The sequence below is a fragment of the Dipteris shenzhenensis genome, chromosome 32, assembly GCF_047967505.1.
Source record: "Dipteris shenzhenensis isolate YYH24624 ecotype China chromosome 32, Dip_SZ_1.0, whole genome shotgun sequence".
Lineage (NCBI taxonomy): Eukaryota > Viridiplantae > Streptophyta > Polypodiopsida > Gleicheniales > Dipteridaceae > Dipteris > Dipteris shenzhenensis.
Window position 1 is genome coordinate 3,503,265 of NC_141627.1, and position 25,625 is coordinate 3,528,889.

At 44.1% G+C, this 25,625-nt stretch overlaps 1 protein-coding gene across 1 annotated transcript in view; it reads left to right on the top strand.

Annotated features, from left to right (window-relative positions):
- The first annotated feature begins 1,436 nt into the window (after positions 1–1,436).
- Positions 1,437–25,625, top strand: part of LOC147880190 (protein IQ-DOMAIN 5-like) — a 45,168-nt gene continuing 20,979 nt past the window's right edge. Inside the window, exons 1-5 of the mRNA XM_087371221.1 lie at positions 1,437–1,779; positions 2,539–2,658; positions 3,652–3,873; positions 5,029–5,253; positions 21,636–21,749. Of these exons, the coding sequence (XP_087227347.1) occupies positions 2,572–2,658; positions 3,652–3,873; positions 5,029–5,253; positions 21,636–21,749 (648 nt within the window). The 5' untranslated portion in view covers positions 1,437–1,779; positions 2,539–2,571. The remainder of the gene's footprint in view (positions 1,780–2,538; positions 2,659–3,651; positions 3,874–5,028; positions 5,254–21,635; positions 21,750–25,625) is intronic.

The following is a 25,625-nucleotide window of genomic DNA, read 5'->3' on the forward strand; positions in this document are numbered from 1 at the left end:
CTCTAGAAATTTAATTTTTATTCCCCAAGGAAGATCCTCATGAAGTAGTACTAGTCTGCCATAGATCTTTCAAACACACTCATGACGTATGCAAAGTTAACCATGCATGCATGTGTGAGGGTGCATGTAAAAGTGTGTATGCATGTACATATATGCATACATTTCCTTTATGACCACTATTGTGAGGCTCCTAAAAACCAATAAATTGGGACATGTATGCATCACCCATGTGAATGTTGCACTTGTACTCATGCACTCATGTACACACAAACGTGCAAACGTGCATGCATGCATGCGTGCGTGCGTGCATGCGTGCACATACATGCACATAGGTGAAACATGGATCAATCTCCACCTCGGTGGGTAGATTTAAGTAAGCAATTGGGACTCCCATGATAGTTACCTAAAATACAACTCATAAACTTATGCCATGCCTAAGTGTACAACTATCCACTATAGTGAGACCTTGATGAAGAATTTCACCCTTCACATGAACATCTTTTGAGCACTAAAGGGCGGGGATGGGGAGTCATGGACAGCTACAACGCATGAGTAGGGAGGTGGGTTTCTCTTTCTAGTTGAGAGGTAGCAAGCAAATCAATAAGGGAGGGGACAACGAAAGTGAAGGCTTAGCGGGATGATGTGCTATGAAATCCTTTTTGAAGGGACACCCCTTGGGTGGATGAGGTGGAAAGGAATAAATGAAAAGATTAGTGTTAATGAATGAAAAGGTTATTGTTAATCTATATCTATACAATATATAATTGATGTTGCTCTCTCTCTAGAACTCTAAGCTCTCTATGTACATGTGTCACCTTCACAAAGCTCCCAAATACAAGGTTAAAAAAAGAGGAAGAGACAACCCAAGAAGTGGTGCAAAGGGCTTGCCATGTGGCGTCCTCTCATCCTCCCCCCGCTCCCACCCACCACTCCCACCTCCTGGAGAAGCTTCTAAGAAAATTGAGAGAAGGTGCGGTGATGGCAGAAGAATGTGCAATGCATCACGGGTTTGTAAGGGTGTAACGTGTTGATAGGCTAGACGTGCCCATGTCCGCCCATGGTGCACTGGGTGCATCTGGTTGGATGTGGGCGGGCATGCCCAAGGTGGTGTAAGTGTGTAAACACCCTGAGTGAGTTGCTTCCGGGAACGAAGTACAATCACGTTGTGCCACAAGGGCAGCATCACGGGTGAAGGGTCCCCAAAATGACTCCCATGAAAAGGTTATTAGTGTTAATGAAAGAGTTAGTCATTAATGCAGATATAAAGTGGGTAAATGTGGAGGCGGATTGGAAGGCTTCAATAACGGCGGAAGGGTACTAGTCAACTGTCCGGGGAAGGGGTACAAGTAGGACGGGCTGTGCTAAGACAGTTAGGACAGGCGGACGAGCTCATCAACCACTCTCTACCAAGCTTCTCGTTCACCTTCTTCCATGGCTTCCGCTGCTTCCTCGCCATCGCCATCGCCATCGCCATCGCCATCTCTGCTTCTGCTCTTCCTGCTCATCTCCCCCCTTCCCCTTCCCCGATCTCCCTCCCTTTGATCCCCTCCCCAATCCTCCTCTCCTTCCCCTCCCCCCCTATGGTTTCTTTGCCCGTTTTGCTGCTCCCTGCCTCCCTTTCGTCGCTCCTTCCCGTTTGCTCAATAACCTGCGGAGCTTTGTGGTCGTAGCCATCGCCTTCGTGGTTTCAGCAACCCTGGGGTCCAACTCGCCTCGTCGGCGCCCGCGGAGCTGCTCCTCGCAGCGAGAAACTGCAGCTACAACGAGCTCCCAGAAGAGGTACTTGAGCCTTCCGCTTTCTCTTTAGCAGAAGGTCCAGAGCCTCTCGCCTTTACCGCTATCTTAAGAGATCCCCTTAATGCCATGGTGCTCACTGCTGCGTTCTATATAGACTATTGTCAACCTTGTCCCGCATTTTGTTTCCTCAGCTGCCTTCTCATCCAGGGGATCTTTCCAATTCAACCTTCGAAACTTCGTTGCCGCATTCGCGCCTTCTGTAGAATTTGTCTGTCTCGGAGATGAGCTGTGAAGATTTTTGCCGCCACTCTTTTGACGTTATACATCATGCAGCTCCCCTCTATTGTTACAACAGCTGTATGAATGAGGGGAGCTTCTCCGTCGCCATAAAATCAGCCACATATTCCTGAGATGAAACTTTTTTTTGGTCAATCTTTCGTTTGTTTGACGCCAGAAGGAACAGTTTAATCTTAACAAGAAGGATCTACTTCTATCTTATGAATTTTTCACACGGCGCGAAGCGAATGCGTTTTGAGATCCGGATTTACGGGCCATGCATAAATTTGTTTTCTCTGAATTCAACGAGCAAGCTCACTTACGGCAGGCTTTACGATTTTCAGAAAGAGATGTGACAAAATTGAAAGGCAACGTTGATATTCAACCTGCGAACATAATATGCACATATCCATCTGTGCCTGCCCATAATGGAGGAGGACAGAAGCAGCCCTCCAAATAACAGCAAGTAGAAGAATTTTAAGTGTATTTTCCTTATGTTCTTTCTTTTCCGGTCTTCGCTTGCAGGATTTCTCCAGTGCACGCAATAACATCAGTCTGATGGGTAACTCGAAAAAGTGGCTAAAGGTGATTGTGGGCAGGAAAAGGTCCACCAAAAGTTCATCTCATGTCAGGGCTGATAATAATGTAAGTGTCAAGGTTGTCATTTGGAGGTCATTTGCATTTGAGGCTGAATCGCATTGCTACCTACAAGTTTGGAATCTTGAAATCTATTTCTTTCCATCGGTCTTAATGGTTGATTTGCTACTCACTAAATTCAGATATGCGCCGTTATTATGAGCGCTGGTCATAAGATCTAAATGGGAATAACTGCCTTTGGTTGGAACAGACTATTTTTATACTATAGGGGATTGAACCTGTTAGGTCCAAATTCCAATGCAAAAGCACAATTTAGAATGAATATGGAAAAACAAGTGTAAAACACAGGGACGGTTTGAAATGTCCATCCCGTCTTTACTGAGTGATTTAGTCAGTGTGCAGCTGTTTTAACTTTTGAGTCAGGGACAGCGACATTATTTATAACACACATGAAGCTCGATTAACATTTTAAATGTTTCAATCATCAACAAGCTTTCAGGAAGCATACTGAAGTGTTCCTGAAGATGAAATGGCTCGTTATCTCTTTGTGATGTATGATTGTTCTGTCTCTGGGCTTATCATCCATTTGTTTTGTGGTTCGGATTTTACCACAAGTCAGTATATTTTAATTGCTCTGGTTCAATTCTACCTTTCTACCCATGTGCTGAAAAGCTTACATGCTATGTCAAATACCTCTTGAAGCTTATATGCCTCTGCCAAACAGTTGAATCTCCATTGTACCACAAATGAAAAGTGTTAAGATGTCTACTGTTGCTTGCATTCATTGTTGCTTAGTTGTTGCAATCAAAGGGATGAACTTCAAAGCTCCGTGAAACTTCACGGTTGTCTCTCTAGGCAATTGAGACATGTAGTATTTGAAATTCCATTTTACTAAAGCTTTGTAAAATTTTCATTGCTTTTGTTTGATATGACGATCTTAAAGGATAAACCTTGAAGCTTTTAGTCTGAAACCTCCTGCAGTGACAGCCTAATCTAGCTTGGAACTGCATCTACATGCCACTAAATTTTCTGTCTGCACAGGAAATTCCATCTCATGAGAAGCCCAGCAAGTGGAACCTGTGGAAGTCTTGTCGTGTTATTCACAAGGGAGCAACTGTGGCTGGAGATGATGATGAAGAAATCACACAAAATGGGACTGCTGTATTGGTTAACAGTTTGGGAGCTGCTGGGACTGTTATCAATGATCCTGCTCGAGAAGAGAAGGCAGCCATTTGCATCCAAACGGCCTTTCGTGGTTTTTTGGTTCGTATAACTGCAACCTCTGCATCATTGATTGCTATTTTACGTATGATTCATGTCTTTTCTAAGTTCTTAACGTTTGAAACTAGTTCCTTTGTGAAAATCATAGTTGATGCGGAGATTGAATTTGATTTCAAATCATATGATAGGAAGAAAGTGCTATGCCAATATTCCTGTAAATACATTAGCAGTATATTTCTGAAAATTTGTTAAAAATCTATGCTTTCATAGGTTGCTCTGAGCACCACCATTTGTACTCGTGCAACCATGGAAGGTGTCTTTTATGTTCATTTTTTTTTTCCTGGGAGAGGGGGTGGTGGTGGTTGGGGAGGGGGGGAGTTAGATTGTAATGCTATTCTTTGCAATCAAGATTCTTTCGTACTTGATCGAAGGACTTTTTCTCGCAAACAAAGATTTTATGCTTTGGTATGGATGAGATCATAATGTTACTTACCGTAGTAGTTTTCTTGGCTGACGTTGCTTCTTTTTGTGTGACTTTCCTTAAAGAACTTCTCTCTCTCTCTCTCTCTCTCTCTCTCTCCCCGCAAGCGCCCCCCTCTGCCCCCACCTGTCAAAGGGAGTTCATGTTTCGGTATTGTGGAGATTACAAGTGTTCTTTCCTTTGTAATCTTCTTTCTGATGCTGCTTTCTTTGTGTGTGACTTACCTTAAAGGACTGTCTCTCTGTCTCTCTCTGTCCTCCCCCTGTTGCTTCTTGTTGTTTATCCTCACTTCTGATTTTCAATCAAAGAATACATACACTATAGATTCTTTTGTCTCGAGTCTGTACAGTCTCTCTGGCAGCCAGAAAATGGTGTATTTTATTTTGGAACAGTGTACGGAGCCTTTGACAAGAGAGGCACACTTGCAAGACTGGTCATACACATGAAATTTGATAAATATGCTGTTGACAGCTGTTTGTGGAACTGCAATATGTAATATATGATACTGGATCATGTTTGTCACATAGATCCTGATGTGTGTGTGTGAGTGTGAGTGTGAGTGTGAGTGTGAGTGCATGTGAGTGTGAGTGTGAGTGTGAGTGTGAGTGAGTGAGTGAGTGAGTGAGTGTGTGTGTGTGAGAGAGAGAGAGAGAGAGAGAGAGAGCGAGAGGTATTCATTGAATGCCCAGGCTTTCTTGGGGATGCATTGTGGGCAGGCAAGGAGGGCACTTCGTGCTTTGAAAGGCCTTTCAAGGCTACAAGCAGCAGTTAGTGGACATGGAGTGAGGAAACAGTCCGCTGGAAGTCTACGTTGCATTCAAGCATATGTACGAGTGCAGGCGAGAATTCGTGCACATCGTGTGCTTAAAACTCGAGAGGGCCAAGGATTGCCTCAGAAATTTGCAGGGCATACGGTCGAATCGGAACCTAAGGAATCTGAGGTAATAAATTGATATGCTTGCTTTGAAGTGTTGTTTCTAAGAAGCTTCAGAGCATACTCTTTGGAGAATCTTGCTTTGGCTGGATTGTAGGTACTTCCATTGGTTTTCACTGTGGGCATATCATGTAACTATGCAGTGGTGTGTGGTCCATTGTTATACATTTTTGACACGTCAAGTTTATAAGCATTGCTCAAGATGTATCCTTTGTGGACAGTATGTAAAACGAGATCTGAAAGGCCTGGAGTATAAGTAGGCTCGAAGTTCCTGTCTTTAGCAATAATATGTAACATTTGAAAGTGAATGACAACGTAACAGCAGAGAAAATCGGCGTTGCATTCCAAAGTCATGTGAAGAATTCATACTCAAAGAGTGCTGCATCATTTCGCGCTTAGTAGAAATAGTGGAAAGGATGCCAAGAGTCCCTCACTCTTAAGGAGCCATGTGGCCATCAAGTGGCAGTTTTCCAAGTGCCCATACAGCTGGACCATTGTCCTTGATAGGTCATACACTGCATCTAAGTCTGCGATGTAGGCTGTCAGCAGTCCACCTGATCCATGACAGTAAAGTGAGCTCACCTGATCCATGTAGGCACCATATTTTCCAGAGACTGATGCTCTGATCTTCTATAAAGGAAACAATGCCTGATCTGTACAAAAGTTGGGTAAAAACTCTCACTCAAGGATCAACTTATTCTCTGATATTGAGCCAAGCTGGAAGTCCAACGTACAGCCTCTACAATTTTGCATGTCATGTCACGATCTGTGACGTATTCTTTTCTCTTTCTAGACTTATGGATGGTTTAATGAATGGACACTTGTGGAAGGGTATGACCTTTCGACGGGACACTTGCCCTTTCGACGGGACACTTCCTTATGAGGCACAACCCTTCACAAGAGACATTCTAATGAAGAGACATTCCTATTGTAATGTACCCTCTCATCAAGGGTCACACCCTTCACAAGGGGTACACACCTCTTCATGCACATACCCTTTGGAGTACACACCTTTTCATGTGTGACTCTTCACTCTCTATATAAGAGAGGCCAAATTGTATGGATGACAATCACATCCACCCTACAGATATTCAAGCAATACAGTTATTCCTTGTTCTCTGCTATATCAGTCTCTTTTCTGTTCCTTAGCACAGTTCTAAATATAGTAAATCTAGGATTTCTTACAGTGGTATCAGAGCAAAATTCAATCCTGCCTGTAGGAAATGCCCCCCACCTTCTAGCGCTGATCTGATACATTTTTGCCGCTAGAAGGATATCCGTGCACATAGTGCATGGAAGAGATGGAGAGGATGAGCGTAAAATTTTTAAACGCCTAAAGTCATCCTGGCCTCTCCATCCCCCTCACATCACAAGTTGATGTGAATGGACACGACCAAAATCGTGTCCTTTAAGGTGCTTGGGTTGTCCCAAAACCAAGGGACGCGCCTTCTCCACCATGGGACATACCCCATCGTGGGAAAAGGGACATACCTATTCATGTAGGGTCGCACCCCTTTTGATAATAGGGACATATCCCCTCATGAACAGGTGCACCTATTCCAAGGGTCACACCCCTTCGAATAGGCACACCTCCTAGGCCCAAGTACCTACAAAAGGGAACCTAGAGGGGTAAAAAGGGAAAAAAAAATTAAACCCATCCCCTAACCCTAGGTTACCCTAACTTCCCTAGGGTTAACTTAACCCCCAAATTAATTTGGGGCAAATAGCCCTTAGGCAGCCCAACAAAAGGGCGTACCTTTTCAGCCAAAAACGGACACCCAACAACGGCCGTACGAATTGCTTCACCAGCCTGCGCAAGCATTCAACGCTTCAAATTACTCCCTGCACTGTCCGTACAGCCTGACGCACTCGCTATCAGCCTGCGCCATCGTTCCGTACCTGCTTACGTAAGCCAGCCCTGCACAGTCCGGAGTTTTCCTGCGCACCTCCTGCTCCAGTTTTGCGCCAAACCATCCGCAGCCTGTGCCGTATTGCCGCAGCCCTGCGTTTTTTTTTTCACCAGCCTGCGCCATTTCTACCGTACAGTCTGTACGGTACTTTCCGTACAGACTGTACCGTACAGCCGTACGGACCGCTGTCATCAGCCTGCGCTGCCAGTCTCTGGTCCCTGCGCTGCCAGTCCCTGTTTACTGCAGCCTTTGCCTCGTCATTTCAGCCCTGGATACCTGTTTGTCCGGACAGTCTGCTGCCTCTCCTTGTTTCGCCATGGTTACCCTGCCAATTCAGCACCAGTTGCCTTTTCTCGGATTGACGAAAGCCCGTTGACAGCCCGGACCAGACCAGCCTCGAGCACTCCTCACAAATACTGCAGCCTGGACCTCCGGACAACGATTTGCAGCCTTCTTCTACGCAATCATTTGGCAGATTAAAGTATTGCTAGGTGGAGTCTTTCCAATCAGCTTTTAAGGATTCTTTTTTTTAACAAATTACACCAAATGAAAGAATCCATATTAAAGCATGGCAACCCCTGGTAATTCACCCGGCCATTCAAGGACATCAGCTACTACACAATATCGTGTTCAAATTGCATAGCCAGCCCATTTTGGAGCCTTTGCATCTTGGGTCTTCTGTGTCACGTGCCCTCCGAGTGACTTGGATCGCATCCTCTACCTTCTGCGTGAGGCACCTCAATTACATTATTTCCTCAGCACAGTACAGGTTGTGTTCCACGAGACACGAAGATATCCGGAACACGATATTTCTCAGGAGTTTGCTGTTCATTTTTGGAGAGAGTTTTACCCTTCACCTTCGGCATCCCCAGGGTACTCTCCACCTCCTTCAGCTCCCCGATATCCTCCTCTACAGGGTGTACCTTCTCCAAGTCAGTATTTACATCCTGAAGGCACTCCCTCCCCTGGATATCCTCCTCTTCCGATAGCAGCTCCTTACCCTTTTTCAGAACCGTGGACTCTGCTACCTACCCCTGTCTTATCACGAGCAGTAACACCTTTTTCAGAATCTCCAGTGTTACCTCCACCAGGACCTCCCTTACCAGATTTCCACGGGTGGTTCCATCCTGCCTCGCCTGCCCCCTCCAATATGAGCAACCTCAGGGAGCAGCCCGAATCCTCTTTCAGGGATGGTCCAAACTAGAGCGCAAGTTCGCGCTTTTCTTACAGGGATTTCCGACATGTTGCACCGCTCGCGTGAAGCCTCTCCCGAGATCAAAGAATCAAGTCCCAAAAAGACCCCTGAAGGCAACGTCCAAAGTGAATCTCTATTGCAACTTCAAATATCTCAGCTTCAGGACAGCATCTCCGACCTGGTTCAAAAAGTTCAACAACTCCAAGATTCTCGAAGTCTAGCACATACAGAGGACGACGTGACGCAATCCGACGACGATGCGGACTCTTTCCCACCAGAGGTAGAAAACACTAAACTGCGTACTCTCTACCGATTACTTCAAGCTTCCAAAACAAAACGACTTGACGTCAAACTTCCGGAAGCCTACATTGGTCAACGTAATCGCCGAACTGTTGACCAATGGCTCGCTAAACTGTGCATGTATTTTGACACTGTTGACCTCACGGAAGGCAAAAAGATCGCCTTGGCAGCCTCCCTCCTGAAGGATACAGCATTTCTATGGTGGCAAAGACGCTTAAAGGACGGAAAAAGTGTGTTAACTTGGGAACGTTTTGAACACGTGCTCCGTAAGCAGTTTGTACCTGCCAATGCGGACTTCCAAGCACGATCAAAACTTCGACAGTTGGAGCAAACGGGTTCCCTGTCTTCTTATATCTCTCAGTTCACCACATTGGTGCTAGAGATTGATGGTTTAACTGAGGATGATCGCCTTCATGCTTTCATCTCAGGCCTACAACCCTCGTTACGCATTGATGTTCTTAAAGCCAATATCACCACCACAGATGGCGCTATTGCTTACGCAGAGCGCATTACAGATTTCCTAAACACAGGGAAGCAGAGTGCTAATCGCACACAGAACTCTCCTATGGCCAAAGGTGCTCGTCCTCAAGATAATACCAGGTTTCGCAAAAACTTCGGTAATCAAGGTCAGCGACAGTCTCAAGATCCCCAGAAGCCTCAGAAATCATTTGCTGGATTCCAACAGAAGCACTCCCCCAAGGATCGTGTTTCTTCTTCTTCACAAAGTCATTATCGACAGCCCCAACATAAAGGTGCGGCCACTGACAAGAAGAATAACTCCAGCTCAAAAGGACTTTATACCATCTGTACAGGCGACCATAGATGGTTCGATTGTCCCAAGCGACCAAAGCAAAATTCTAATATGGAACCTAGCACTTCCTCAAAAGAAGATGCTACCTCAGCACAAGACAAGAAAGGCAAAGCTGTTCGAATGGCGAATACCATCCACCTGAGCCTTGCCAGCAACCCCGAACCTTCCCTGGCCACTCAAGTACTTTGTGTTCAAGGATCGATTCGTGGAACAACGGTCACCATCCTCATCGACAGTGGCTGTTCTCATAATTTCCTAGCCAGTTCTGTGGTCGATAAACTTCGGTTGACCACCAGTCCTAGCCTCATGGACTATCAGATTGAACTCGCAAATGGAACAACTTTCTTGTGCAACTTTAGGATTAAAAACTTGTCTTTTCGCATCCAACATTATACGGACAAGTTGAACTTCGACATTATGCCTCTTTCTCGGTACGATGTCATACTCGGACAACAATGGCTCTACGACTATGATCCATCAATCAGTTTTCGCAGCCATACTATCCAGTTTGTCCACCAGGGAAAACTTATTGAGCTAACTGGTTCTAGGGACTCTCCTTCAACCCCAGTTGCCTCTGCCCTACAAGTAAAGAAGTGGGTTCGTAAACGCCAAGCAAAGACTTCACTTTTGTTGGTTACGGCAGTCGAGGAGACACCAGATCACATTCGGCCCAGTCGCAGCCCTTTCGGATCTCCTGTATTACTTGTGGAAAAAAGAACAAGTCTATGCGCCTCTGCATCGACTACCGAGCCCTCAACAAGCTCACTATAAAAAACAAGTATCCATTGCCTCGCATTGATGACCTCTTCGATCAACTTCTACATGCAACACAATTCTCCAAGATTGATCTTCGTTCAGGTTATCATCAAATTCGTATCCGAGAAGGCGATGAGTACAAGACAGCTTTTCGAACAAAGTATGGACACTATGAATGTTTGGTCATGCCTTTTGGGTTAAACAATGCCCCGGCCACATTCATGACATTAATGAACGACATCTTCAGGCCTTTCCTCGATAAGTTCGTCATTGTTTACCTCGATGACATCCTCGTTTTCAGCAAATCCCTACATGAGCACAAACAACATCTTCACCAAGTTTTTGAAGTTCTCCGTGCAAATTCTCTCTACATCAACATTGAGAAGAGTGAGTTCTTCAAGACCCAACTTGAATATTTGGGACATGTTATTTCTGCTCAAGGTATCTCTGTGGATCCCAAGAAGGTCGAGGTAATCCGCAACTGGCCTACTCCTAAGAATGTTCATGATGTCCGCTCTTTTCTCGGATTGGCAAACTTCTACCATACAAAGGTCTATCAGTTTTCCGAAATCGCAGCTCCTATGTCCGAATTATTGAAAAGCACAGCAATTTTTCAGTGGCTTCCCGAAACAGAGTATAGTTTCCAACAACTCAAGCAAGCACTCACTACCACACCAGTTATGGCTATTGCTGACCCAAATCTTCCGTTTGAGGTCATGACCGACGCTTCCGACATCGCTACAGGAGCAGTCTTGATGCAAGAAGGCAGAGTTATTGCTTTTGACAGCCATAAACATTCTGATATCCAAACCCGATATCCGGTCTATGATAAGGAGTTTCTTGCTGTTGTACATGCTTATCGCTCTTGGAAACATTATCTCATGGGTGCCGACTCTGTGGTCAAGACGGACCATCACTCTCTCAAGTACATCTTTACTCAGCCAGTCATGAACGCTCGCCAAGCACGCTGGGTTGAGTTTCTGGCCAACTTTCACATGACCATTGAGTACATACCAGGACTACGCAATGTAGTTGCAGATGCTCTCAGCAGGTTACCTCTAGCATCAGCCATGGTAATCTCTACATTATCTGTGGATGTTTCGAACTCATTCAAAGGAAAGTATTTCAATGATAAAGACTTCGGCACCGCAGTACAGGTTCTTTCCAAAGATCAACCTTCGACTTCCGAACAAAAGATTTTCTCATCCTATTCTTATACGGACGACCTTCTGTATTATCAAGATCGCGTCTGTGTACCACATGACAAGGATGTTCGACGTCTTTTGTTAAAAGAGCATCATGTAGTTCCTTATGCTGCCCATCCAGGCATCAATAAGACTTATCGGTTACTCAGTGCAACATACTACTGGCCTCAGATGAAAAGAGATGTCATCAACATGGTTACATCTTGTCTATCATGTCAACAAATGAAAGCAAGTCGACGACTTCCAACAGGACTTCTTCAGCCTCTTCCAGTTCCAACTGAAAGGTGGGAAAGTATTTCCATGGATTTCATTACAACACTACCACGATCCTCCAGAGGTAACACTCAGATTATGGTAATTGTTGATCGCTTGTCCAAAATGGCACACTTTGTTGCTTGCAAAAGCAGTGCACAGGCCCCGGACATAGCCAAACTCTTTATACAACACATCTTCCGACACCATGGATTACCCAAGAATATCATATCCGACAGAGATCCTAAGTTTACCAGTCACTTCTGGATTTCACTGTTCGAATCTTTGGGTACAACTCTACTGTTCAGTTCAGCTTACCACCCAGAATCCGATGGACAGACTGAAAGAGTCAACCAAGTTCTGGAAGAAATGCTTCGACATTATGTTCAGTCACGCCTCGCAGCCTGGGAAGAGTATCTACCACTCCTCGAGTTTGCTTATAATAACTCTTTCCATAGTGCCATCAGCATGACTCCATTCCAAGCAGCTTATGGACACACTCCGATTGTACCAACAAATTTTGTACTTCAACATCGAGTGGCCCTAGCTGATCAATTGGTTCAAGAAATGCAAGACATTCTACTGCAAGTCAGGGATCATATGCGAAAAGCGCAAGAGCGGTATCAACGGTCTGCCAACAAACATAGACGTCACCTGGAATTTAACACTGGTGACATGGTGCTATTATTTGTAGCTCCACATCGCTATAAGACGGTTAAGTCTGTGTTTCCTAAGTTGCGACCCAGATACTATGGACCTTTCCGGATCGTCAAGAAAAATTCACCTTTAAGTTATAAATTGGAATTACCACCATCATGGGGTAAAATCCATCCAACATTTCATATTTCTTGGCTAAAGACGTACATTCCAGGCGATGAAGCAGTTCCTCCTGCAGGTGATTATGTCCCAGAAATCGAAGACGATTATGTTCTCCTTATTCCTGAGCGTATTCTGGACCATCGACAGCGAGAGACTCGACATCGACTTATCACGGAATTCCTTGTTCTTTGGCGAGATCTGGACGACTCCGACGCTACTTGGCAGTCTGATGAAGACTTACAGCAGTACCCTGATCTCTTACAGCAGTATTTTCAGCATCTACCATGATATTTTCTACATCAGTTCATTATCTCCACCAGGGTCTTCTTTTGAGTGGGAGGGGATGTCACGATCTGTGACGTATTCTTTTCTCTTTCTAGACTTATGGATGGTTTAATGAATGGACACTTGTGGAAGGGTATGACCTTTCGACGGGACACTTGCCCTTTCGACGGGACACTTCCTTATGAGGCACAACCCTTCACAAGAGACATTCTAATGAAGAGACATTCCTATTGTAATGTACCCTCTCATCAAGGGTCACACCCTTCACAAGGGGTACACACCTCTTCATGCACATACCCTTTGGAGTACACACCTTTTCATGTGTGACTCTTCACTCTCTATATAAGAGAGGCCAAATTGTATGGATGACAATCACATCCACCCTACAGATATTCAAGCAATACAGTTATTCCTTGTTCTCTGCTATATCAGTCTCTTTTCTGTTCCTTAGCACAGTTCTAAATATAGTAAATCTAGGATTTCTTACATGTCATCATAATGAACCCCAAAGTCTTTTCTCCTTGTACTAGTAAGAGAGTGCTGAAGGTGAGACCAACTCTCAAATCCCTCTTCAAATTTGTTATCGGTGAGTGAAGTCCAAAGAGTATGCTTTACCCCATCCTCAAAAGACATCTCTATGGTAGGAGGATATACTTAGTCTTTTACATGTAAGCACATGCCCTCTATAGTGCCCTCATGTTGAGGGAGAATATGCCTAGTCTATGTAAGCCGGTGCCCACAATAGTGCCCTTGTGTTGAGTGAGACCCGTGGGGTATGCAGATGCCCATTATAGTCTTTGTAAGCAAATGCCCTTTATAGTGCCCGTGTGTTGAGGGAGAATATGCCTAGTCTTTGTAAGCAGGTTCCCACAATAGTGTCCTTGTGTTGAGTGAGACCGTTGGGGTATGCACCCAAAGCTTCCCCAAAAATATGTAACCCTATGATATGGCTTCAATGGGAGCGGCCTTTTTATCTGTAAGATCAATATAAATCTACATACACGAGGGGATCCTTTAATTTATGGAAAAAAAAAGTTTTAAAAGTTTTTATGGAATAAAAAAGTTTCAAGTCTTTTAAGAGGAAAGGAATCTCTGACCGGCAAGTAAGCATGGTTTTATGATTTACATAGAGTGAACCTCCCGAGAGTAATGTTATGCTATGTGATGATCATAGAATTGCTTTGCTATATTATAAGCAATTTGTACTTTGACAATGACAGATGTGGTCAGGATAGTTTGGCGATGGCAAATTGTGCGTCCCACCTACTGAACTAGGAGTGCACATACTTTGATGCATGCGCTTTCGCTTCGCCTGAATATATCTCAGGTGAAACGTTTGGCATGCCGTTGTGTAAATGCTGGGACTCAGATGCTATAACAAGAGACCCTCTACATCTCATGGAACATGTTTTGCAGCACCTGAGCACCTATCTGGACAACCTGCACCTGAGGTGGTGTAGATGGGCTAGGAGTATCAAGGGCTGTGCTTCCTCTCTAAGATTAATAATGATATTTTTAAAACTGTTGCAAGCAAGTAACACAAAAAAAACAAGTTTTCTTTAAGGGATTTCTAAAGCTTACATGCTAGTACAATTCAAAACTGATATATTCCAAGGTAAAGTGAACATGCAAGATTTCCAAAGGATATTAGAAGAGAACACGAATTAGAAATAACCAATCTGATGCATGCCCGTGCAACACACGCTTCTGCACTCATGCAAAGGAAAATTCTCACATACCTAGATATTTTTGTTAGAAAGAAAGACATGAAAAAGATGCTCTTCCAATGCCAAATCTCAGCTTGCATGGATATGTTCTCGAGGGCATAGCAGCTCCTCCATATTAGCAGTGATCACACTGTACCTCAAATACCCAAGTTGAGTTTTTTCAATACCCATGTATCTAAAAAACTCAACCTCCTTGTTGTGCTGCCCATGGTATGCGATGTTTGGAGGGGTGCCTCTCTAAGTTTTAATCAACATTACTTTTGTTTTGTCCACATTCAATTAGCAAAAAAGTTCTAAACTGTGGTATCTACTGCATTTTTGGTCAACAAGATCACATCATCCACACTCAATAACAAATCTTTCATCTTGACACCTATGTGTGGCCATGGATGCCTTACTGGGCTGCACATGTGAGGGTGAGCTCCTCAAGCTAGTTATTGCATAGCCCAAAGAGAGTGGGAGGCGAATGGGCAACCTTGCTTGACTCCAATGTCATAGGAGGAAGAGATTTTTATTCATGTGGAGCTTGTTGCATTTCACCTTCTTATGAAAAATATACACATCATGCATAAGCTTTGGGGAACTCCAGTTTCTTGCATTCTTTGCCAAAAAGTTTTCGTAGGGACTGTGTCAAACACTTAGAGGAAATCAACGAAAACAGCACATCAAGCCTTCTCCATGTAGCTGACATGACATTCCTCCATGAGTATCCGTATCGTGACCAAGTGCTTTGTAGTGCCGTGTACTCGTCAGAATATGGCTTGTGGCTCTCTTGCCTTGATTCTCAGCCGAATTGCTGATTTTATTTTCAAGGAAGAGTGGACTCAACCATGATGGACCAGCAATTTCCATGGGTTCCTTTTCTCTCCTTTATTGTGAGAGGGTTCGATTGAAAAAACCCTGGGTGGCAGCTGCATTTAGCAAGGTACATATCCATTTGTTTGCCTCTGAACCTGCCCATTTGAATGTCCCTGCTTGTATCTTGGAGATCAGCTTCCTTACCGTGAGCCGTCTTTCAAAGGCCTAGCTCAACATCCTCAATAATGTATATCTGGTCAAGGAATGGTGGGGTCTATTCTGGCATATGTGGCTCACCCGCTTACAATCTTAAGCATGACCTCTAGGCTGACTACATTTGATGGTGCACATCTCTTAGGGCTGATCCCTTTCCAAAAATGGTCATCTAGAATGTGGTTCATTGCCTTTGGCAATGAGAGTGTGCTATTGTCCATTTGAAGTATCTCTCTAATTGCTTCTCATATGCGTCCACTTTATCATAATGCAAGTAGAGCCCCAGGGAGGCAGCTGTAAGATAGGTGGTTGAGTGTGTGTGGGACACCAAAATAGATGCAGATGGAGGGCACGGTTTGACTCAATTGAAGTGCTCGTATGGTGAGGTGTTTCATATGTCCTAGGCATGAGTCATTGCATCATGGCATAATCAATAACACTCGTGCTTGTGGGTATATGGCATGTGAAGGTCCTTGTCTTTTCCTAGGCTAGCATACTGTCAACATTAGTAATCCAATATTGCCATATAATCTGTTAAGGCATTTAATATAATGATCAAAACCATGTGTTGCATCGTCCAACATGCGTCGCAGCCCTTGTCAAAGGCATCATCTTGTCTCGTCCAGGGTCATGTGGCGTTTGATCAATATCCAGCTAGTATATCCCAGTGTGGGCATTCATATCTCCCAAGGCAATGACATCCCTCTCCTAGGGTAGTGTGTGAGATCCCTTTTATCTCTATGAAGGGATTATCTAGGTCCATTCCAGTGAAGAGTTGGTAGTATATGGGGATGTGATAGTAGCTAGTCCCTGCTATATGTGATGGAGTTTATTGTTTCAACCTTATGAATGACTATCAGAAGATTGAAACTACACTATGTCTTGTGTTTTTAGAGGATGAGTTTGGGCATATTCCTGAATTCATCTAGATATATAATTACAGCCAAGAGCAACCCCATATGCAGAAGCAGTCCTTACCACCAGGGCTGCAAGCTTGAGAATGGTCTTGGGACACATTGCCCAAGGTGACTAATCAAGGCAGCCATGGGAGCACCAGATCATGGCATCAATCCCCAACTGGCTGTAAATTGCAAAAGCGAAGCTGTGCAAACATACAAGGACTGCAAAAAGGCCCTTCATGACACTTCATAATATATGCAAAAGAAAAAATACATCAACAGTTGGATGTTTTGAAGTCATGTGTGCTGTGTTACTCCAAATTACCTATAAATTCTACAATGGTGCCTAGAGACACATGTGATGATAAATACGTTATTGTAGGATCTTCCAATCTGAAAATGACTTGTAAATGCATCTACTTATGCATTTTACAGTTTTTTTCCCCATGAGTAGGACCACATGTTGGAAAATGTTATTTTTAGTGTGGAAACTTTTGTCAATTATCTCAGTATGAATGCCATCTATAAAACATATGTTATCACTATGTGGTGCAAACGTCCAAAATTCTTCTAGAAAGGCTGTAGAGGCAATGGCTCTTGGTTCGAGACACGTGTTCTTTACTTTGGGTTGCCTCTAGGGCTTCAGAGGTGCATGCATTTGTGTAGAACTATCCTAGAAGGGAGGCTACCACTTGTAAAGTTTGTGAGAGCAGATTCAGGGTCTATATTTGGTCTGGGACATTATTGCTAGTCTCACAACATGCTATAGGTGTACAAATGCCATAGGTAGGACTCAGAGTTTTTCCTCTCAATCACTCTTAGTTATCTAGCAGGACATTATTTACACCCTCATGGCCACTTGGGTATGATTTAGGGCTCCTAAGTACCATAGTTGCTAGTAGAGCTTCTTTCATGAGAGAGTTGGTATCTAAATGATTGGACTTATTCTAGTCTTACAAAGGTATATATTGTTCACATATTTCACCACAAGGCCTTTGTGGTATTTTTAGTCCAGATTGGTTCATGTAGCCTTGTTTCTTTTCTACATATTTGATATGCGGTTCGCATGGGATTTTATCTCTGATTCTTATATTTTGGGCATACTCAATAGAAGCTCACTCTTTTGCACAAAAAAAGGAATAAATAAGTATTTTGTGAGAGCGAAGATAGAAAGCTGAAAAGTTGCTGAGAACATTGAATGTAAGATGAAACAAATGGCACACATTTAGAAATACAAAGAGATTGCAGGTGGAGTCTCTCCGAGCTGCTTGAGATCCTCCTCCCTCGCTGCCCCCTTCTGCTACTGCGCAGACGCATAGATACAGACTACTCCCCTTCCAAGCCCCCCCCCCCCCCCCGGGGCCCGAAATCACAGAAGTACGAGACTGTTGCATCGGCGAGTCCAAGATTGGCATCCTGAACGTTTATGCACTAGCCTGCCGACAGCACCGCTCGACCTTTTGGAGACATTTGACAGAGTGCCTCTCGGATGTAGACTCGTGGATTGAGGGAGGCAACTTCAACAATCTAGAGTTCGCTGAGGACAAACAAGGATGTGCTTCGTACGCAGAGATGCCGGCAGCAGAGAGGAGCACCTGGGAGTAGTTCATCTTCGCGGTCAGTGGTAGAGATCCGTGGAGGGAGGTGGAGTTCACTAGGATCCAAGGTATTCTTTGGACAAAGGAGACACATGGGCATCTGGAGCGCGTGAGCCGGTTCTATGTTGGGGAGCCGGTTCTATGTTGGGGACTGGGCGCTGCATAGAGGGGGCTCCATAGGGATTCTGGTAGGCACCACGTTATGGGACCACTCCTTGCGGTGATGCACTTGGATCAGCCCCGTACAAGTCCCCCCCAAAGGGGGGTTCACATAGGGAGTTGCAAAGATTTGGCAGCAACCAGAAGGATGATCTAGTGAGGGTTGGGTCACTTGGGTGGCTGATGCAATTCGGAGGAGCAGCACAAAGCTGCACTCATAGGCCCTTAGATGGAGACATGCTCTTTAGAAGCGTGAGAGAGCCCTACGAGAGGGGACTTAGCTTCCATCAGGAGACTTACAGAGCAGCATTCAAGCGCTCAATGGCTTAGCGATCGCTATGAGAGCATGAGACTGGAGCCCTAGGCCACATAGGTTCGAAGAGCAGAGTTCTCATACCATTCCTCTCATGCGAGGTGGGGTCAGCAGGGGAACATTGAGCATAGAGGCAGCTAGAGGAGCTTTGGGCATCTATTGGGAGGCCTCGGGTGCTCGGATCGAATGGACCAAATCAATTGGTTCCTTCATAGGGATGGAGGAGGCCCATCGGATGCTGCCTTTGGTTTTCAGTGGTCCCGCGAGGGCGGACAGCCGGATATTTGGGTTGTAAGGTAGGGATCGACATTACAACGGAGCTGCAAATTGCCTTGGTTTTAGAGAGTGTACGGCAGAAGCTTCTATGTTATAGCTCAGTCAAACTCTCTCTACCAAGACGGGCTCTTGTGGCCAATCATGTTCTCTTATCCACAGCTTGGTACATCGCTTCTTGTTGGTATTTTCATAGGGGCTGCATGGGACAACTCAGGCACCTAGTGCACAATTTCCTTAGGGATGGTTTGGACGGCACGAGGAACACTTGGGCCAGGGTTGCTTGGCAGACAATCATCATGTTGTAGGCTCGAGGTGGTTTGGGCATCATTGATCTGGAGATGCAGAGCAGAGCCTTTTTGAGCAAGCTAGTGGTTCGCACCCTTACCCCAAGTACAGAGCCCCAAAAGCTCCTTCTACAGAGGGGGCTTCTCAAGACCCCATGCAATATTAAAAATATAAGCAAACAAACCTATTTTCCTTTGTTTTCTCTCTTTGTACCATCAAAGCACTAGTATGGCATGTGGGAGAAAATGTGTAGAGAGCTTGGGGTGATGAGGGACGAAGGAGGTGTACAAAGATGTGAAAGCTATAGGTTGAAAATGATGGGCAAAACAGTGGCAACAATCCTAGGAGAGTGGTTCTAGCCGTCTAGGGTAGGTTACATCGAGAGGGTCAAGGACATACCCTTCTTCTCCTAGACGACACGGATTGGACGATGATTACAAATGGTAGCAGGTATCTGAAAAGGTTCGATCTCAGTTTTGGACGTGCCTATGGTCAAGCCTTACTTGTTCTGGTTGACCGTTCATGGGGGGCACTTGGTTAGAGCAGATGAGGGTGGATGGGCGCTGTAATAGTTGTATGGAGGGTGTCTTGGAGGCAATCCCACACTGCCTTTGGAGTTTCCTGAGTGTCGAGAGGATCTGGTTAGGTTCCCTTTGGATTGTGGCTTGGATGTAGAATATCCACCGGGACTTCACCTGGGGCATGGCGGCCTGGTTGACGGAAGGGGCTCATACCTTCCTCATTGATGAGGTCTCTCCAGCCTACATGATACACAAACAAAGCATTCATCGGATCGAGCTACATGAGGCGGCCCCTCAAGCCCGACACTGTCCTCCCTTGGCTCCTGAGGATGGTGTGTGGGAGACAGTGGCCAGCATCACAGCGTGGAACATCTAGGTTGCGCATCGCAGCCTAGTGAAGGGAGGTCATCGTGTTCCACCGGCAGCCATTGTGGTTGCTATTTGGCAGGATATCATCTACACTTTGTGCGCCATCTGGGAGTGCATGGCATTAGGCTCTAGAACGACCGCCGAAAGGCGGGAACGTTTTTGCAAGGCATATCCTGCAGGTATTTTTTATATTCTCACACCGCGAGGGATTCAATGGTTGTATAGTCCCCCCTCGTGGTTGCTAGCCCTTATCCCGGAGATACCCTAGTTAGTGAGTTGGCTGTTCGAGAAGTAGGTTGGCTTGCGTAGGCTTGAGGGTTTTCCCAGTCGGCGCCTTCGGGACAGCTGCTTGTATGGTTTTGTTTTTAAGCATTAATAGAAAGCTTAAAAACAAAGAGATTGGATGTTTTGTAGAAATCTTAAACCTTAAACTAAGATTAAGTGTACAAGTAACATTTGACATAGTGCCACATGTATAGTGCAAAATGTGCTCTCCTATGGAGGAGCCTGAACTAAAGTCATATTGTAGGTTTGAATTCTAGAAATGGTCTAGAATCCTATACATTGTTCCGACATGTTGTGCCTTACTGTCGACTCAATATTACAACCCATGAGGATTGGGGATTTAGCCTAACAAGAGGATGTTTACAAATCTTTAGGAAGATAATGTAAGGCATTTATGCCGCTCAATGAATAGGTTTTCAAACGTACGTCTAGCATGGGAACTAGTTGTGGACCGATGAGCCATTACATTTCTAAAACACTCCGAAGAGATCTTAGCAATCCCAAAATTATTTCTAAGGAACCACTAGTTTGTTGTTTGAGTAGAGATGTAGAGTTATGAAGATAAAATTGTGCTAAAGAAGAGCGTGGACATGTTTTTCAATTTCAATAGATGATAGCTACAAATGTAAATTGATGATGAGCTATGCGACGAGGGATCAAGGAAAAACAAGAATTATTAAGGACACTTGAGTGAAGCAATATCCACTGCCAATATTTTAAAATATACACCAAGTGTTAATGCATTCGACTTTTGACTTATGATCAGTTATGCATTGAGGTTTTCTTTTAAGATCAAGGACAAACAAGAATAACTAAGGACACGTAAGTGAAGCACTATCCGCCACCACCACTATGTTAAAATATACAAGTCAAAATCGTTAACACTTTTGACTTCAAAATGATGGTTTAGGTCGTTTGAGAATCCTATTTCATGGGAATTGATGCACCCATTTTTAAGGGTGGGAACTCTACCTATGCAACATTGGCACAATGGGTTTATAGCTTCATCAATGCAGTTCATAAATGTAAATCATTTAGTTACTATGCAAGTTCCTAAGTTTGTATAGCCTTGATCCTCATTGAGATGTTATGATTTGATCATTTTACGTTTGAGCAGCTTAATCTATCCATTCTTGTCTTTGGAAATTCAGATGTGCATTAACGATCTCAAATAATAGTCTGTAACTTGCTTGTTGGGTGAATTTTTATGGTTGCCGAAGATAATTGCACTCATAATTATTTCTCACTACCTATACAACAAAGATGAATAATTTTTAAGTGCTAGAACTTATGGAATTGCAAACTGTTGTTTATCAGAGGCCATAGTGTCCATAAAACACCATTATAATACTGCTATCTTCAAAATCTTGTGTGAATTATTTGAATTGATGGTGTCTTAATGCTTTAATGCAGGGAGGATGGTGTGACAGCATTGGGACTGTTGAAGAAATTCAAGCCAAGGTGCACCAAAGACAAGAGGCAGCAATCAAACGGGAGCGTGCCATGGCATATGCTTTTTCCAATCAAGTATATATATGGAATCAACCTTATGCCTACTCAATATGTCGTTAATCTTGAGCACTAGTCTTTGCGTATCTATTGGAATGCTATGTCGTTCTCCACTTCCATATGACACCTAAATATATGTATTCTAGATGCGTTTCTTGTTGTAAAAAAGAAAGTTTATTAGAATTTTTCAAAAGACCGAAGGGTCTATGAGATTGAAAGAAACTTGATACAATGAATTGAAAGGGTGGAGTCTCTAATCGGGCATCATCACCACAACGAGCGACATAACCAAATCAAACCATATCAGATCTAATACATGAGAGAAGGCTGGATTCGTGGCCTCAGTGGAAGCTCAATGGGGGTCTGGCGATGAATGAGGCCCTGATGATAGGAAACCTGTGATAGAGTGCTGATAGTGGTCTGTGCATAATACAACCCGCTGTGGTCTCCTAGCAGCAGCCCTACGCCTGAAAAGAGCCATTGCAACCCTGATTGATCGTGTCCCCGGTCTAGTTAGGATGGAGAGAGAGAGAGAGAGAGAGAGAGAGGCTGGGGCGGGGGGGGAGGGACGGAGGGAGGGAGATGATATGATTGTAGTTAAGTCAGCTTGAGACATTTCAAAGATGGGACTGGACACCACTATTAAAAAGATAGTGGCTTTTACATCGAAATTCTGTGGGAAAAGAAATTCAAAAATAAATTGCTATACTGCGAGTACGTGCCTAGCCAATTGGTGTGCTAGGTCAAGGACTTTGCTTGCACTAATGCTTTCTTTAGGTAGGCTCCCAATTTCTTAGCTGGTTGTTGCAGGAGTGTTTTGAGACTGGCCTCATTCTTGTTGCATTTTTCTCTGATGTGCATGTATGCCTGGCAATAGTAGCATTAGAGAGAGTCTAGAGAAATTAATAGAGAGAGGAAGAGTCGAAGAGTAGAGAAGAGAATATTTGCCTCCATTCTTTATGTCAAGGTCGTTTCGAAAGGCACGGAGCATGTGTTCTTCAATTTTATCTCCCCTGTTGGGCAGATTTTACAAGTTTTTTCTTCCCTCGGAATTCTAGGTCTTCTCAAACTACCGCTTTCCACCTCTAGATTGTGAGAGCTGGTCATTTTTCTACAGGTTAGATGCCGCTTGAATAGTGACAAGTCCTTCCCGAGGTACTCTTGCATTCATATTTGTCCATTGGATGGATTTCCTGCCTGTAGAACTCCATTTTAGGACCTGGGTCTTGCCATAATTTCTGTGGCATTTTCTGCATAATCACTAGTGTTCTAGACCACTGTGGCCCTTGTGTCATGTGTGCCATCAGATCGGGACAAAAAATAATGCCGTACCAATCTTTTGAGTTGACTAATATAGGAGCATGAAAAGCACCAACAGAATGTAATGTACTGTGCAGAGGCTAGTAAAACCAAATCCACACAAGGAATTGAGAGGCTAGTATGAAGTAGTGGAGCTCCAAAAGAGTAATTTCCTTTTAATGTTCTTCAAGATGAAAGCGAACGACCTTGCAGTGAAAGATTTAGACATCCAAATATATAAATAATAGAGCCTTGTTCAAATGAATAATTAAGGTTTTAAACATGGCTATCTTACATTCGAAAAGAAATGATATGCAAAATATGAATTAGAGGAAGTTTTCAAAGGAAGCCTCGGTGAAGAATAATATCATTGAGTCGATACATTCCAACCTATGTGGTCTAATCAATCTCAAATCTATAGATGGCTAAATATACTTTTTAATTTATTGATATTATTTAAGAAAAACAAACGAAAGAGATATTGAGACTCCTAAGTACTTTAAATAGTTTTTGTCAGAATTAAAAAGCAAAATGGGAAATGCATGAGATTGATAAAGGGGGAGAGTGCAAGTGAATGATTTTATTGAATTTTGTAAAGAAAGGGAATGAATAGACCTCTTACTACGTCTCATACTCCCAAACAAAATGGTACTGTTGAACATACCAACATAATAGTGGGAGACAAAACCAAGGGTATTTTAAAAGCCATGAATATGTTAAATTACTTAGGTATTGAAGCAATACAACAGCATATCTCGATTCTCCATAATGAGAGTGCAACAAAAAATGTATTGAATAGAATTCCAAAAGGTTTTCATAGGTCAAACGCCTAAAATCGATCTTCTACTACAGACAGTTGGCTGCATAGCTTGTGTTTGTATTACTGATGCCAACAAAAAGAATCTTGATGTAAGTCAGCGTCAGCAGAGCGCGGACGCGGGCGCGGGCTACGAGCGTGAGCACGTATCGGATCTGGGCGCAGGGCGGCAGCGCGTTGAGCAGCTAGGGCGGCGGCGCATTGCGCAGGTCAGGGCGGCGCAGCAGCGCGCCACTTAGCAAGGGAGCAGCACATCGGTGCATCGCGCAGTAGCTGCCGCAGGCCTCCTTCGCGCGCCGTACATCCGTACGGTGGCCGTACGTCCGTACATCCGTACAGACGGCCCTGTGCCGTACAGTACAGATTACCGTACTGTACGTTGACAGGTCTTTCAGCAAGGAGCTGCTTCCGATTTTTTGCAGGAGGGAGGTATTGTTTTGTTTTGGGATCTGTGTCAGAGGCAACTTCTCTCCTTGGATATGGCTTTTGCACAAGTACAGCAAGTACGAAAGTACAAAAGGTACATTTTTGTTTGAGGAAGAAAGAGAGGTGAAAGAGCACTCTGCTCTTCATTCCTCTTGATTAAGGATCATTTTTCAGTTCACAGAACTGTGTTTTCTTGAAAGTACAGCAAGTACCTTCATTTACCTCGTGCTTGAGGAAAAGAGAACCACAGTGTGGTTGATTGCACAGTTATTTTGTTCTGGCAAGGTAATGCCTTTATTTTGCAAGAGGACATATGCTTTTACTGGGTTTGAATCTCAGTTTACAGGTGAGCAGATCATAGGGCTTTTGCCCGGCAGGTGATGCATTGTATGCCTTGAGGCAGTGTGGTGCCAGAGAGCACACATTTGTCTTGATTTCCGCAGTGTCGAGGTGACATTTTCTTGCAGGTCACATTTCTTGTGCAACACTCAGAGAACCTCAGTTGAGCCACGCTTGGCCAGGGCGCATCGAGTTTACTCGGTCCCTAACTGTCCATCGTTGACAGTGCTCAAAAGGTTCCTCATTGAGTGTTTGTATGTTGGGATCTGTGTATGTCATTTTTACACAGGACAGTATATGCATTACACTGTTGGTTGATTTTGTCAGAGAGACTTTCATATTGCATACTACCTCAGTGTTGAGGTGTTTTTCACTTGGTTCAGGTGTCAGATCAAGGGGCTTTTGCCCAGATTTTGTTTGATAGCACTTGGGTCACCGACAGAGATCTTCAGATGCATTTTATCCCCTTGGCAGAAGGGTGATTGCTTGGGATTTATCCCATTTTCTGTTGCAGGTTTTGTGACAGGCTGAAGTGTCATTTTTTTTGGGTGTTTGCCAAGTGGTTTATGCATATTAACTCAGTGCAATACCTCATCTGAGGTGGGAGAAGTGATCAGTACAGTCAGTACAGCAGTGTTTACAGCAGTGTTTGTGCTTTGTCAGATGATTATGCACTGTTAAGCACTTGTTGAGCAGCTGCAGCAGTCTGAAATTACTGTTTTTATGCCTCTTTGAGCACGGTACAGTGTGTCAGAAGGTACAGTATTTGCAGGGTCATTTACTGTTTTGCTGCAGATTTTCCTGACAGTAAAAAACAGCACCATTGAGAGTGCTTCTGGCTCTTGAATAGAGCAGGTTTTTTCTGAGAAATCAGAATTTTTATTCAGTCCTTTTTTACTTCCAGGGAGTCAGGTACTTTCCTTATCTGATATGGCATCAGGGGGAAGTGATTCTTCAATTCTGAACATAAAGAAACTGGAAGGAGCACACAACTATGCATTATGGGCAGAACA